General features: G+C 39.3%; 1 protein-coding gene across 18 annotated transcripts in view; it reads right to left on the bottom strand.

Moving 5' to 3' along the window:
* DAB1 (DAB adaptor protein 1) overlaps positions 1-13,856 on the bottom strand; it is a 434,090-nt gene that overhangs the window by 137,710 nt on the left and 282,524 nt on the right. For all 18 annotated transcript variants that reach the window (XM_007978568.3, XM_038003849.2, XM_073007255.1 and 15 more), the window contains one exon: positions 8,231-8,329. In XM_007978568.3, the coding sequence (XP_007976759.1) occupies positions 8,231-8,329 (99 nt within the window). The remainder of the gene's footprint in view (positions 1-8,230; positions 8,330-13,856) is intronic.

Genomic DNA, 13,856 nt, shown 5'->3' with positions numbered 1-13,856 from the left:
CCATCTTATGGATGAGTAAACAGAGACACACACACATTAAGAAAAATTACTTTAAACTACCGTATGACCCAGAAATCCTACTACTGCATACATATCCAAAGAAATGAAATCAGTGTATTGAAGAGATACCTGCACTCCCATGTTCACTGTAGCATGATTCATAATAGACAAGAAATGGAATCAACTTAAGTGTGGTATCAGCGAACAAATACATAAAGAAAATGTGGTATATATAGGCAATGAAATACTATCAAGCCACAAAAAACAAAATCCTGTCATTTGGAGAACATGGATGAGCCTGGGGGACATTATATTAAGTGAAATAAGCCAGGAACAGAAAGACAAATATTACGTGATCTCATTTATACACTGAATTCATAAAAGCAGAGAGTTGAATGGTGGTTATCAGAGGGAGGGTTGGGTGGGGAGATTGGAGAGATATTAGTAAAAAGATACAAAATTTTGGTTAACTAGAAATAATTTCATCTTTCCCTTAGTCTAGTTGCATTTCTGGAAAATTCAGTATTATGTATATGGGTAAAAATACTTTGTTTATGTGCTAAATAGAGTTAGCTTTTTAAATTCACATAATTACCAACAGGTTTTTCATCTACATGAATGTCTAGAAAGACATTAGAAAGTCATATAGCATAGGAAAATATCTTTTGCTGTATGCATCTGCCCTGAATATTGCAGATTATTTAGCAGCCTTGGCTTTTAACAATTAAATTTCTGCATTACCAACCCCTCTGCAAAAAGTTGTGACTACCAAACTGCCTACAGACATTTCCTAACCACTCCTTAGAGACACAGAACCGTCAAGTTGAGAATCTCTGAAACAAAAGAAAGAAAATAAGCTTGGGTATTATAGAGTTCTAATTTGAATTCAATTTCTTTCGGGTGACCAGAGTGGAGCCTGGGGGTCAAATGACCAGGGTGGAACTTCATGAAGTCATTTAACCTACCTGTACCTTAGTTGATCCTTCTATAAAAGGGGGATAATAAAAAATTCCAAGAACTGTTGGATGTCAAATGAGACAGATCCATGAAAGCCTGCTCTAAACCACACTGTCATGTTTACAGGCTAACCCTTATCCCCAGTCTTGTGAGAGTCCTGTGCACTGTCTCACTGTCCAGGATGACAGCAACATCCCAGATACTTCTAGGTCCTAGAGACTACCAGGTCCCAGTGTGATGCTCTACAGCCTCCTCAGCTTTTTCCTATCTTCTTCCCTGGGACATTTCCCTTTCTCAACCTCATTTGCTCTCTCCAAACCTTGCTCAAAGCATCCAGTTTGAACTGAAAGGAGAACAGACTTGTTTTTGATGAGGCACAAATAAGGTGACATCTGATTTTCACTGAGGAATAAATTATTAAATCAGCCCTGAAATTTAAGTGCAGTTACTGTATTTAAAACACAATTACCTATCTATTTTGAGGGACAATATTGAATCCTGGGCCACTCTCACCTCCTACCTGTTACATTTTAGTCATTTTGTGTACATTTGCTGATTCTTAATCATGAAGTCATTTTAGATTTTGTGTAGTAAGTATTACCGGGCACCAGCTATGTGTGAGTCATTGTGCTAGCTAGCTAGACAATAGTGATGAACACAAAGATGAGGCCTTATTTATCTCTGTATTTATACAGGTACCCAATAATTATTTCCTGAGTGAATGCACATCTATATCTTTCTCTTCCATATATCTGTGCCTTTAGAAATACTGTTTTCTCTTCCCTTACTTAATTATTCTGGTCCTCTCCAACTCATTTTTCCACTGCCAAGTCAGTGAAATTTTTCAGGAACATTCTTGGCAAAGTTAAACCCCAGTCTATGAACACGGACAACTCTGTTCACACTTGTATCTGTATCACACAATGACTCACACATAGCTGGTGCCCGGTAATACTTACTACATAAAAAATGAAATAACTTCGTGATTAAGAATCAGCAAATGTGCACAAAATAACTAAGGCATAGCAGGTAGGAGGTGGGAGTAGCCCAGGATCTTGGCAGCTGTTAGTTCTCTTTGTGAGTCTGGGTTCACTAATGAACTATGCGCATCTCAGGGGCAAGGATAGTGACCAATTCATCTTCAAATCCTCAGGAAACGGCTGCACATGGCATAGAGTAGGCATCTAATATGTTACAAGTTGAGTATCCCATATCCAAAAATTTGAAACCTAAAATTCTCCCAAGTCCAAAACTTTTTGAGCCCTGACATGATACTCAAAAGGAAATGCTCACTGGAGCATTTCAGATTTTGGATTTTTGGATTTAGGATGCTCAACTGTTAAGTATATATAATATAAATATTCCAACATCTGAAAAGCTCTAAAATTTGAAACACTTCTGGTCCCAAGCATTTCAGATAAGGGATACTCAACCAGTACTGCCTAATCATATATGGGTTATACTGTCAACATTCTATCTATCCAAGAGAAACTATGGATGAAGCAGTCCCAGTTGTAACTCCACCCCTTTTGTCTTCACTCAGGAAAGCTCAGGAAAGAATGAAAGTGAGTAACAGTGACAATAAGACAGAGATAATAGGGAATCTGCTCTAATATAGATCAAAGCATAAAATGATTTTATAAAATCATTTATAAAATTTGGTATGCTATTATTAGTAACACCTCACTAGTATCAGAGATTCTGGACCAAGCTACCAAGTTCTGCCATTTGTTAGCTGTGTGACTTAAATTATATGGACCCTGGCTTTCCCATCTGCAAAATGGTGATAATAATAGCATCTACTTCATAGAATTGCCGTAGCATACTTAGATTGCTGCGTCTAATAGCTCTAAGTAAGTGTTAGCTCATTCAAATGAATAAGCAAAATTCACATGTGTCTGTGGCAACAAGGATGTTGCAACATCTTGAAAAGTTGATGCAGGCCACTGCCCTTCATCCTAAGAAACAGACTTACTTGTAGGGTCCTACAGTGTGTATCATTTTTTATGATATAAAGTCATAATAATTATATGGATTGAAATGGTAACTGGAGAGAGAAGAGAGTCAGTGAGATTCACTAGAAAGTCTTGGAGTTGAAAAGTCTCCAGGTCAGTGACACTCACAGAATCTCACTGTCCTTATCTGCAAAATGAAGATGACATAACTCCTTCCTTGTCATCCATCCGTCTGGTCTACAGACCTAGTAACATCATGATATATTAGCAATATCTAGGTATCTAAATGTATGAACAGCTTTCACTATTGATTTATTCCCTGCAACAAGCTAATAATAAAACAAAATTTACTCACATAAGGATTAGGATCAGGAGTTCTTTAAAATTCAAGACAGGGTGTAAATTGCTGCAAAGGGTCTCTTTAATTGGGATCAAAACATTTTTGACAGCTTTTGGATTTTAGCTATTGTCACGTTTTGCAAATGTTTCTTTTCTTGGTTTTAAAAAAAAGTGCAGTCAAGCTCCAGCAAAAAAACTGCAGATGAGATAAACAACTAAGACTGTCATTCCAAATGATAAAGACCCAGTTTTCCATTTCTTTGATATGGAAAAAAAAAACCTTCATTTACAACCCATGCTGCACATTGAGTCAGCCCCCTGCTGGGCAATGACTAAGGTTTAGTAAACTGTTATGCTCATAATCTCCAATGGAGGTTTTTCAAATAAAAAGCATCAATAGATATGACTGTGAGAGAAAACATAATCTTAAAATTAGTCTCTGGACTCAACTTAGATGTGACTTTGTTCAGCACTTTATTTTCTACTTGACTTTCTTCAACAATATTTCATCAGATGGTTGGTGCTTGAATACCCCCAGCTTCGGTGAACTCTCTCACACAAAAGGCAGTCCATTTAACTGCTGACTGATAGAAAAGCCTTCTTACTGATAAACAGAAACCACCTCCTAAAACTTCTATCAGTTAGTCCTGGTTCCATTCCTTGAGGTCACACAGAGCAAGTCAGCTCCTCTTCCTACTTGACAATTCATGTAAAGACCGTTAATGCTAGGCACGGTGGCTCACACCTGTAATCCGAACACTTTTGGGAGGCCAAAGGTGGGGTGGATCACCTGAGGTCAGGAGTTCGAGACTAGCCTAGCCAACATGATGAAACCCTGTCTTTACTAAAATACAAGATAAATTAGCAGGGTGTGCTAGCGCACACCTGTAGTCCCAGCTACTTGGGAGGCTGAGGTAGGAGAATTACTTGAACCTGAGAGGCGGAGGTGGCAGTGAAGCAAGATTGCACCACTGTACTTCAGCCTGGGTGACAAAGTGAGACTCCATCTCAAAAACAAACAAAAACAAAATAAAACAAAACAAAAACAAACAAACCAACAACAAAAAATAAAACAAAAAAAGAAAAACTATTAATATGGGGTACCCTGACCCTTATCATCTTTACTTCAGATTGAAACACATTCAGTCCTTTTAACCAGTTTTTAGGACCTTTGTTAAGGCATATTAACAAGCTAAGATTGCCAGATGCTACAGAAGTCTAATGTTAATCTAACAAAACTGGGGTAGACTAAGTGAGACAGAAAACATTCAACTCTACTTCCTTCCTAATTCTCCACTAGGGATCTAACATGTCCTCTACAAAGCTAAATGGCTTTGGGCGGAGATGATTTTACTGTTGCTCTCTTTGTGTCCGGCTAAAGAATCAAAAATAGTGCTACAAGGTTTGGTGGTATCTTTCTTTGGGGACAGTTTAGCCACATTTGAGTAAGGATGCAGATAAAAGTAAAGAACATAAACTACCCTAATTAGTTAAAATCAAGGTAATTAGGACTTCAATGATCTGGGGACAGCCTATTTGATGGTGGGGTCTGTGATAAAACAGCAAAGCCCAAAACATGACCCTCGGACAAGATAAAACACCAGATACCCTTTACCTCTGTCCTTGTCCCTTTGATTACCCATACCAAGTGTCATGGTAATGGAAGAGACTAGAGATGATATCATATATTGGGGCATATAAATCATTGTGAAAGTATCTCTCAGTTGGGCTTGATCCACATTACTAAGCTCCCATAAAGAATGCTGGAGGAATATAAGCCCAGAGTTCGCCATATTTGTGTTCCCAAAGATCATATGAGCCACACCTGTGTCAAGAAGTCTTGGTTCGGCGTAGTTTCCAGGTCCCCAGTTGCCTGAATCCTCCTCATAAGAATATGTTTCCATTTGTCTATATCCAATTTAAAATGTGGAGTTCAGAACTGAGCACAGGTCTCCAAACTATGGTCTTTATAGAACAGAGAACCCACCTCCCCAGGGTTTTGAAGCTATATTTTTATGAAGACAGATAAAGCTTACATTAGGCTTGTAATCATGTCGAATTCAAGCCCTTTTACTACCAATGCTTGTGCCTTCATCCTAAACTCCCTTCTACCAAGGCGTCCCCAGATAGGCCCACCTTCTATAATATAGAGGCAAATTGCATTGATTTTTTATTCAGGTTGACTTGAGGTGAAATCCTAGTTCTGCTTCCTACATGCTGGGTTGTATTGTAAATATTTTTATATTTTCTGTATATGATGTTTTGACATCTTAAGAAATCTTTCTGACTGGGGAGAGACTGTTTCTCAATTCTTAGACATAAGAAAGGACCCAGCCAGGAGCATGTCTTTGATATGCAAACTAACCAATCCAGAGTCATCCCTCCTCTGCCTGGTTCATACAGCCCAGAAAGCAATATTCCTCTGCCTCCACTATCTTGGGGCAGAGGGGGATCACCCCTACTGCTTAGAGCCAGACAAAACGATTCGAACTAGCCAATCACTTGCTGTGACCTGCCTTGCCTTGGATTGCCAATCCCAATAAAGAAGTGGCCTTAGGTCTCCCCCTTCTGCTCCTTGTCTTTTGCCTCCTGACCACCCTGGTGTCTTTCCCATGTGGCTCTGTGTGGTGTGCTGTGCTCCAGTCTCTAGGACCTGTGAGTATAACAAACTGTTTGTTTGTTTTTGTTTCCAGAGGCTCTCCAATGTCTCCTCTTATGGCTGTACCTGACTGACCAAAGAAAATGTTGTACATATACACCATGGAGTACTATGCAGTCATAAAAAGGAATGAGACCACATCTTTTGTGGGAATGTAGATGGAGTTGGAGGCCATTATCCCTAACAAACTAATACAGGAACAGAAAGCCAAATACCACATGTTCTCACTTATAAACAGGAGCAAAATGATGAGAACTCATGGACACATAGGCGGGAACAATAGACATTGGAGCCTACTTGAGAGTGGAGGGTTGAAGGAGAGAGAGGAAGAGAAAAAATAACTATTGGGTACTAGGCTTAGTACCTAGCTGACAGAATAATCTGTACAACAAACCCTGTGACATGAGTTTACCTATAGAACAAACCTGCACATGTGCCCCTGAACCTAATTAAAAAAGAAAAAGAATACAAAACGTGGGTGAACTTAGAAAAGATTTATCTTGAGAGATAATAGGCATTGTTGTTAAACAAAAGGACTCAGGAGCCAGACTGCCTACGTTCTAATCCTGCCTCTGTCACCCCTTACAGCCAGCAAGTTATGTAAACTTTTCCGTCCTTGCTATCTTCAACTATAAAATGAGAATAATAGTACCATCTACCTCCTAGGGTTGTTGTGAGGATTAAATGACCTGGTACTTATAAAGGGCTTACCACAATGCCTGGCACATAATATATACTTGATAAAGTAGCTATTAGTATCACCTCATAGGAATGTTGCGAGAATGAAACTGAATAATGTATGTAAACTGACTAACACGCGTCTAGTCTATAGGAGGTACTCCATAATGAGAGTTACACCTAGCTATTTTTTATTGTGGTAAAATACGTAATATACAATGTACCATTTTAACTATTTTTCAGCGTGCAGTTCAGTGGCATTAAATACATTCACATTTCTGTGCAACCATCACCACATTCATCTCCAAAAGATTCCATCTTCCCAAATTGAAACCTCATGCCTGCTAAATAATAACACTTCATTTTTTTCTTTTCCCTGGTCTCTGGCAATCACCATTCTACTTTCTGTCTTTATGACTGTGACTATGTTAAGTAATCCATATAAATGATATCATACAATATTTGTCTTTTGTGTCTGGCTTAATTCACTCAGCATAATGTCTTCAAGGCCCATACACATTGTAGCACATGTGAGAATTTTCTTTCATTTGAGAGCTCCATAGAATTTCATTGTCTGTATATACAACATTTTGTATTCATCCATCTACAGGCATGGGTCGCTTCTACCTTTTGGCTACTGAAAGTAATGCTGTTATGATCAGGGGTGTACAGATATCCATTCTATTACTAGTTATTCAGGAGTAATTTTTCTATAGCTTTTTTTCCTGAAGAAAATCCATTTTTACATTTAAACTATCATCTTACTACCCTTATGTTATCTTCACACTAGTCAGAACAAGGAAGAGAAAATAATAATGCAAAATGACCAAGGTCATGTAACTCAGATGGTTAAGTATTATTTATGAAGTGCTTGATAAATTACCTTTGTGAAGTTCATGGTAGGTGATATACATGGAGGTGTTTTATAAGCTGTAAAACACTGAATAAATATAAGGAAAAAGGCATCTATTTGACTCTTGTTCTCTTGGAAATCGGATCATAGAAGGTTTTTCTATTTTCCTCTTACCACCAATGAACAGGACTGACGGTGTCAGGAGAGCTCTGGGGATCAATCTGGGAGTTAATTGCAGCTGTAAGGTTGATGAAAACACAAACCACTTCTTTGGTTGGTTCAACAAATATATCAGCCCTTAAATTTCCTGGTCGTGCAGTGATAGATTTCTTTTTTTAAGATTGAGAACTCCATTTATTCTTTTTGATTACAGCAATTGCAAGGTGCTCCAGGTTAAACTCAAGAGAGTCTGGATGCTTTGACCGAGTCAAAAGATGTACATGTATCTCCCTCTAGGACGCATGTCATTAAAGTTGCCAACACACAAAGAAATTTAACTTAAACTGTCACATTACACATTGATCTTCAAAGCTGATCAATCTCCCATCAGATTACCAGGATAGTGGGACACTTTTATCACCATTACACTGTAAGAAACACAGTGCAGTCACACTGTGGCCAAGTCAGCATAGAGACCTGCTTTGATGGATGATCAGAGTTGATCAAGTTTGTCAGTTGCTTTATGTGTTTGTATGCTTGTTTTAGATTCCTTCCCAGAGAGTAGAGGCTTTTAAGGGCACATGTGTCAATGGATTCAATTTCACAAAGCCATGTGATTGCTTTACTTACCCCTGTCTTCTCATCAAAGATTTTGATTCCTCCAAAGGAGATGGTTAAAAAGATTTTCTGTTTGTGTTCTCCTTTGGAACGAGCGCCAGCAACAACGCCCTGTTGACAGGAAGAACATGGTTTTTACTTTAGTGTTTTCATTTGAAAATTCTCTCTGGTCCCAAAGGCATGTCAGATACCATCAACCAATGCCACCAATCATGCACACTGCTTTCCTTTCGCACTTCCACATTTCTCTACTCAATGCGCTCACATCTTCTTGGTGTTTTAGGGTCATGCTCGTCCTAGTGCTTCTAACATATTATATAGAGAAATGTTTGAATGTTCACTCACTTAACTAATCGAACTTTATAGAATGGTGTCTAGATGCTCAGCTCAGAATTGGGGGTCCTAAGACAGACACAATATGGTTTTCATATTAATGTCTTTTGTGGGTTTTATATTAGATACGGTTTTAACCTTTTAAATAAAGGTGAGCCACTAAGTATATTCCTACATATAATTTTATTTTTTATAATTCTGGAAAAAGTTTTCATATGAATCAATTTTAGATAATAGAAAGAAAATAAAAACAAATGCTAGACTGTCCATTTTGCTGGAAAAAAATGTGATCACCATAGTTAAATGCCTATTGATTGCAATTTTTATCCAAAGACATGTTGTGTTTACCACTACCCTTGTTCCTCTCATTCTCACATTCCACTCATCAAAAAAAACCTGTTTCCTTACTGTCTCAAATGTTTTATAAGCCAAAGATATGTCTATGAATCAGTGAGAAGGTAAGCTTCACAAAATGTTGGGGTGTTACTTTGTTCACCGCTTTATCTCTAGTGCTTAGGACAGTCCCTGAAGGGCAGGAGGTGCTTAGCAAATAATTGCTAAGTGAATATGTGCTATCCAGAGTCGCCCAAAGTTGATATGATTCAAGTTAAAAATAAAGACACTTGCTTTTCAAATTAGATTCTGTGTTGGCCAGTTGCAGGAAAGCATGGGCTTCATACTAGGGTACAACTCAGGGGATAAAGACCTTTCAAGGGATCTACACTCTCAGGGGCTGTTGCTGACCATGCATTAGGGGCCTTGAGGCTTCCAGCTTACTGCCAGCCTCTAAAGATGGCAAGATTAAGCCCAACTCTCAGCAGTTATGGTTCTGGGTTTTTAGAAGAAGAAAGGTCTAAAATAATATTGATTTCATATTTCCAGGAGATAAAACTACTATGTGCTATTCTCAGCATCAGTTTTGGGGAATGGTTGGTGTTAGAGAGCAGTAGATATGACCAGAGGTATGAGGAAGGCACATTCTTTTGAGGATGTTTGATTATCTTCACCTTGGGTATTGGAAATATTCTGTGGAATAAGAATATCTAAGTCATACTCCTGGTTCTGTATAATCTTGGACAAATTACTTAACCTCTTAGCTTTACTTTCTTAAGTGTAAATACATCATTTTTTTGCATGGTTGAGAGAATTAAATAAACATTTACGTAAAGTACCTAGCACAATGCCTGGTATACTGAAGAAATGTAATAAAAATGAATTTCTTCTAGAAAATACATGAATGTCCATTACAGTTTGTGTTCCAGTTCCTGTTTATAGACACCTACTAGGAGGAAATTCCCTCTTTCATACATCACCCATTCATTCTCAAGCACGTCTTGCAGACTCACAGACATGCAGAATGTATAGCACCACAGAAAACCTTAAAACTAATAGATCCAAGTTTCTCAAAAGACAAATGAGAAAAATGATGAATTGAAAGGTAGTAGACCATCCTGAGACGGCACAGGGAATTGGTCAAAGAGCTGAGACTACAACTCAGCTCTCCTAACACTTGGTGCTGGGACCAGTGATTATCCTTTACATGTGTCTTATTTCTAGGGAGTTTAAGTCTCTCTCCCTACAACCCCCTTCCAATCTTCCTCTTTCAGCTCTTCAGAGCTGCTCCATATTGACATAAGACCGCTCCTCCAGCAACTGCTCTCTAAAAGGTTAGAGTAACTCTGAACTCACATACAAAGCAGAGTTCTCTGTCTCTTCAATCCCTCCCTACATCAGTGGTTTCTAGATTGCTCAATGTGCTCCTTGATTTCCCATGAATTTACTGTGGGATGCTTTTAAGGAACATGCAGAAATGGCCAAAGTACATCTTTGGAATCCCAGGGGTAACTCCTAATTTCTGTTTAATGCCACCTTCTCTGACCCTCTTAGCCAACAGAGCATACCCTTTATGCCAGATTGCATCTCCTTTGTTTTCCCTGCTTCACTTTCCTCCTGGAAGTTACCACCATCTGACATTTCACAAATTCATTCGTTGATTGTCTGCCTTTGCCTAATAGAACAAAAGCTCAATTGTGCATGGAACTTTTTTTATTTGGTTTGTGCCTAGGGCTGAGAATGCAGCCTAGTGTAAAGCAGGAACTCAAAGGGAAGGAAAGTGACTTTCCCTCACTTGCCTTTTAAATCTGTGTTCTCGGATGGATTTGGACTAAAATAATACATGTTACTATCCCTTCACACCCCAACCTTCAATCTCAGATATCCAGGATACATACAAATCAGAAAAACAATTAGCCCCTTGCTGGGGGCTGAATGTGTTCCCTCAAATGCATGTGTTGAATCTTAATTGCCAGTGTGATAGTACTGGGAGGTGATTAAGTGATAAGGGTAGAACACTCATAGAGGGGATTAGGGTTCTTATAAAAAGGCTTCAGAGAATGGGTTCATTCCCCTTTCTGCCCTTCTGTTTTGAGGATACAGCATGCATCCCCTTTGGAGGATGCAGTAACAGGCACCATCTTGGGAACAGAGAGATCAGGGTCCTCACTGGACACCCAACCTGCTGGCTCCTTTATCATGGACTTTCCAGCATCAGAACTGTGAGAAAATAAATTTGTTTTTTATAAATTACCCAGTCTCAGGCATTTTGTTACAGCAGCACAAATAGACTAAGATGTACCCTCCTAAAGGAAAGTACTGGAAGGACTGTCAAAGGGGAGGAGACTGTCTCCTTCTGGCTTTATTCCTTCTTCCTTTAGGTGAGAAGAGCACAGGACAGGTTGGGGAAAGGGCTACACCTTTGGTCAGGAAGAGAAGTTTCAATGTCTCTATCTCCAAAACAGTCCTAACAGCTCCTAACTCACAGATTTCCTGGAATATCAAAAAGCAATAATTCCTGGCACATAGTAGTACTGATTAGATACTAAGGCCCCCTTTGCTTGTTGGTATCAAGTAGCTACCAAAGAATTCCCTGGTAGAACACGGCTGTAGGTAAAGAAGGATGGAAAAAGCCAACATACATGTTCCAGGAGCATTTCCACTTGGGGCTGCTGATGGTGACTTTACATGACAAATGAAAAAGAGAAGAACAATCCATAAGGTGCTATCTTTGGGGAAAGAAAAGTCCCATCTTAGCAAGCATGTTTTTCTTGTGAGACAGGACTCTGGGTCAAGCTCTGAAAAACTGCACTCAGTCTAGAGTGGGCCTGTCGCAAGACAGTACCTTCAGGACACTGACGGGCTCATCTCCCCACAAGACTATTCATGGCCACTGCGCAGAACTAACAGAGGCTCAGAAGACAGCTCTGGTTAGGGAGTCAAAAGATGTGGCTATAGGTCCTGTTATGGACTCTGTGCCTGATATTAGCCACTTGACCTAGTAAGTCACCACTGGAAATCTGGAAACCAGAGAGTCAAACATTTTCTTGGATGCCTATGCTAGAGGTTCTCTTACCTATCATATAATTTAGTCAATATCACAATCCTGGGAACTAAGAATTACCTCCCTCATTTTACAGATGAGGAAACATAAGGCCAGGGGATCAAATGACCTCCTAGAACCTAAAGAGACTAATAAGTCATAGAACTGAAAGTCAAACAGCGATCTTTCTGATTCTCAAGGTAGGAATCCTTCTACTACAACCCTCTCTTCTCTAAGAGCCCCTTTTTGAGAAACAGGTTTTTAAAAAATGACCATGCAATGATGCATGCTACAGATATGTCCAAAAGTTTATGAAAATAGCTAGGTAGAACCAACAGCTTCCAAACTTAATGGTGAAGAGGAACCCAAAAATGAGAATAATATTCACATTTCTCACCTCATAAGAGTGTGGGTACACTTAAGCAAACTATGCATCTACTGCACTTGGCACAGTGTGCAGGGAGGGCTCAGTAAATAACAGTTATTCTTTTGAGAGCTAATATGATATGATTAAGCAATACCACGTGCTAGGCACTGTGTGAAATGATTGACACAGGCATCCTCAAGGGAGTCATAAGTAGGCAGCATCTCAATGGAGGAAGTTACATATAGAGAAAAGGTCAGGCATGACAAGCAAGAGTCACAGGCTGCCCTGTCCAGCCCAGGCGTTGCTGTGAGAATCAGATGTATGATGTACATGACAGGGCTCTGAGAACATTTGCACAGCACGGTACATGCACCCAGCGTTATGACTGTGCTCTCCAGGGAACATGTAAAGCATATGTGTAAATGCAGCAGGCTTCAGGCATGAATTCTGAAAACCTTAGAATGCTATTCCAGAAAGCCCCATGTAATAAGCCTAGTCTCCATTCTCCATTCTCAGTTCTAGGTAGTTACCAGGTATATGAACCAAAGGGAAAAAATTCATTCTAAGTTTCATTTTTTTCCCAGTTAAAAAGGGGAGTACAAGTATCTTTCTCTGTCCCGTTTTTGCCCAGAGACTGATTCCTACAGACTAGAACTGCATCCTCTGATCTCCTGAGCTTCCTTCTCCATGGCTCCAGTTGTGTTCCACCAATGCAAGGCACAGGCAGGAGATCAGCGGGTGGAAGGAGAGAGAGGTCAGGGCATTGCTCCCCATTCCCTTATCATCCTTCATTTGCATCTCTGGTAGTAGCTATATTTTGTGTGGTGAGAAAGGCAGACTTTCTTCTCAATTCTGCTGTTCCTGTGCTCCAGTAAATATATATCTTCCTAGCAGTGGCAATAGCTTCCCACTGTTGCTAGATTCTGAGTACCTCACCACCCCTCATTTGCTACCTTAAATCTACCCACCCATTGGAAGTTGCTCCTTCATTAAAGTACCGTCATCTGATCTTTCCGGGGTAGATTTTGGTTCTTTCAGGACTCTGACTGACATACCTAATGTTCTGCATCTAGCTCTCTAGGCATTGTCTTTGGAGACCTCATCCTTTTCCTTAACTTTAATCGCCACCATTTTGTCTCTGAAAGCTGACTAGTTTAGAAGTCAATGATATGTGATGTGACTACTGGGTAATAGCTTACTGGTAGGAGCTTAAGACCTAGTTTGGGAACTACAATAAACTAAATGCAAATACAAAACAGAATACAATTAAGGGCAAAACTGTCTTGTCAAACACAGGCTGTCTTGGTATCTGGGTTAGAATTCATTTTATCATAGATTAAATGAAGGCTGTGAGGCAAATACTTTAACTTCTCTGACCCTCAGATTTCTTCTTCACAAAACAGGGAAGCTAATACGTATCTCATATGATCAAAAGATATAATATATGTGAAAACACTTTGTGGATTGTAAATTAAAATATTATGACGTCAACAAATGATAATGATGATGATGATCATGATGATCTGTTGGTAGACAGGCAATGGGTCACTCATGTTCATTAT

The sequence above is a fragment of the Chlorocebus sabaeus genome, chromosome 20 (genome assembly GCF_047675955.1).
Source record: "Chlorocebus sabaeus isolate Y175 chromosome 20, mChlSab1.0.hap1, whole genome shotgun sequence".
In the NCBI taxonomy this organism is placed as follows: Eukaryota; Metazoa; Chordata; class Mammalia; order Primates; family Cercopithecidae; genus Chlorocebus; species Chlorocebus sabaeus.
Note: the sequence above shows the minus strand (reverse complement) of the source record. Positions and strands in the feature narration are given on the sequence as shown.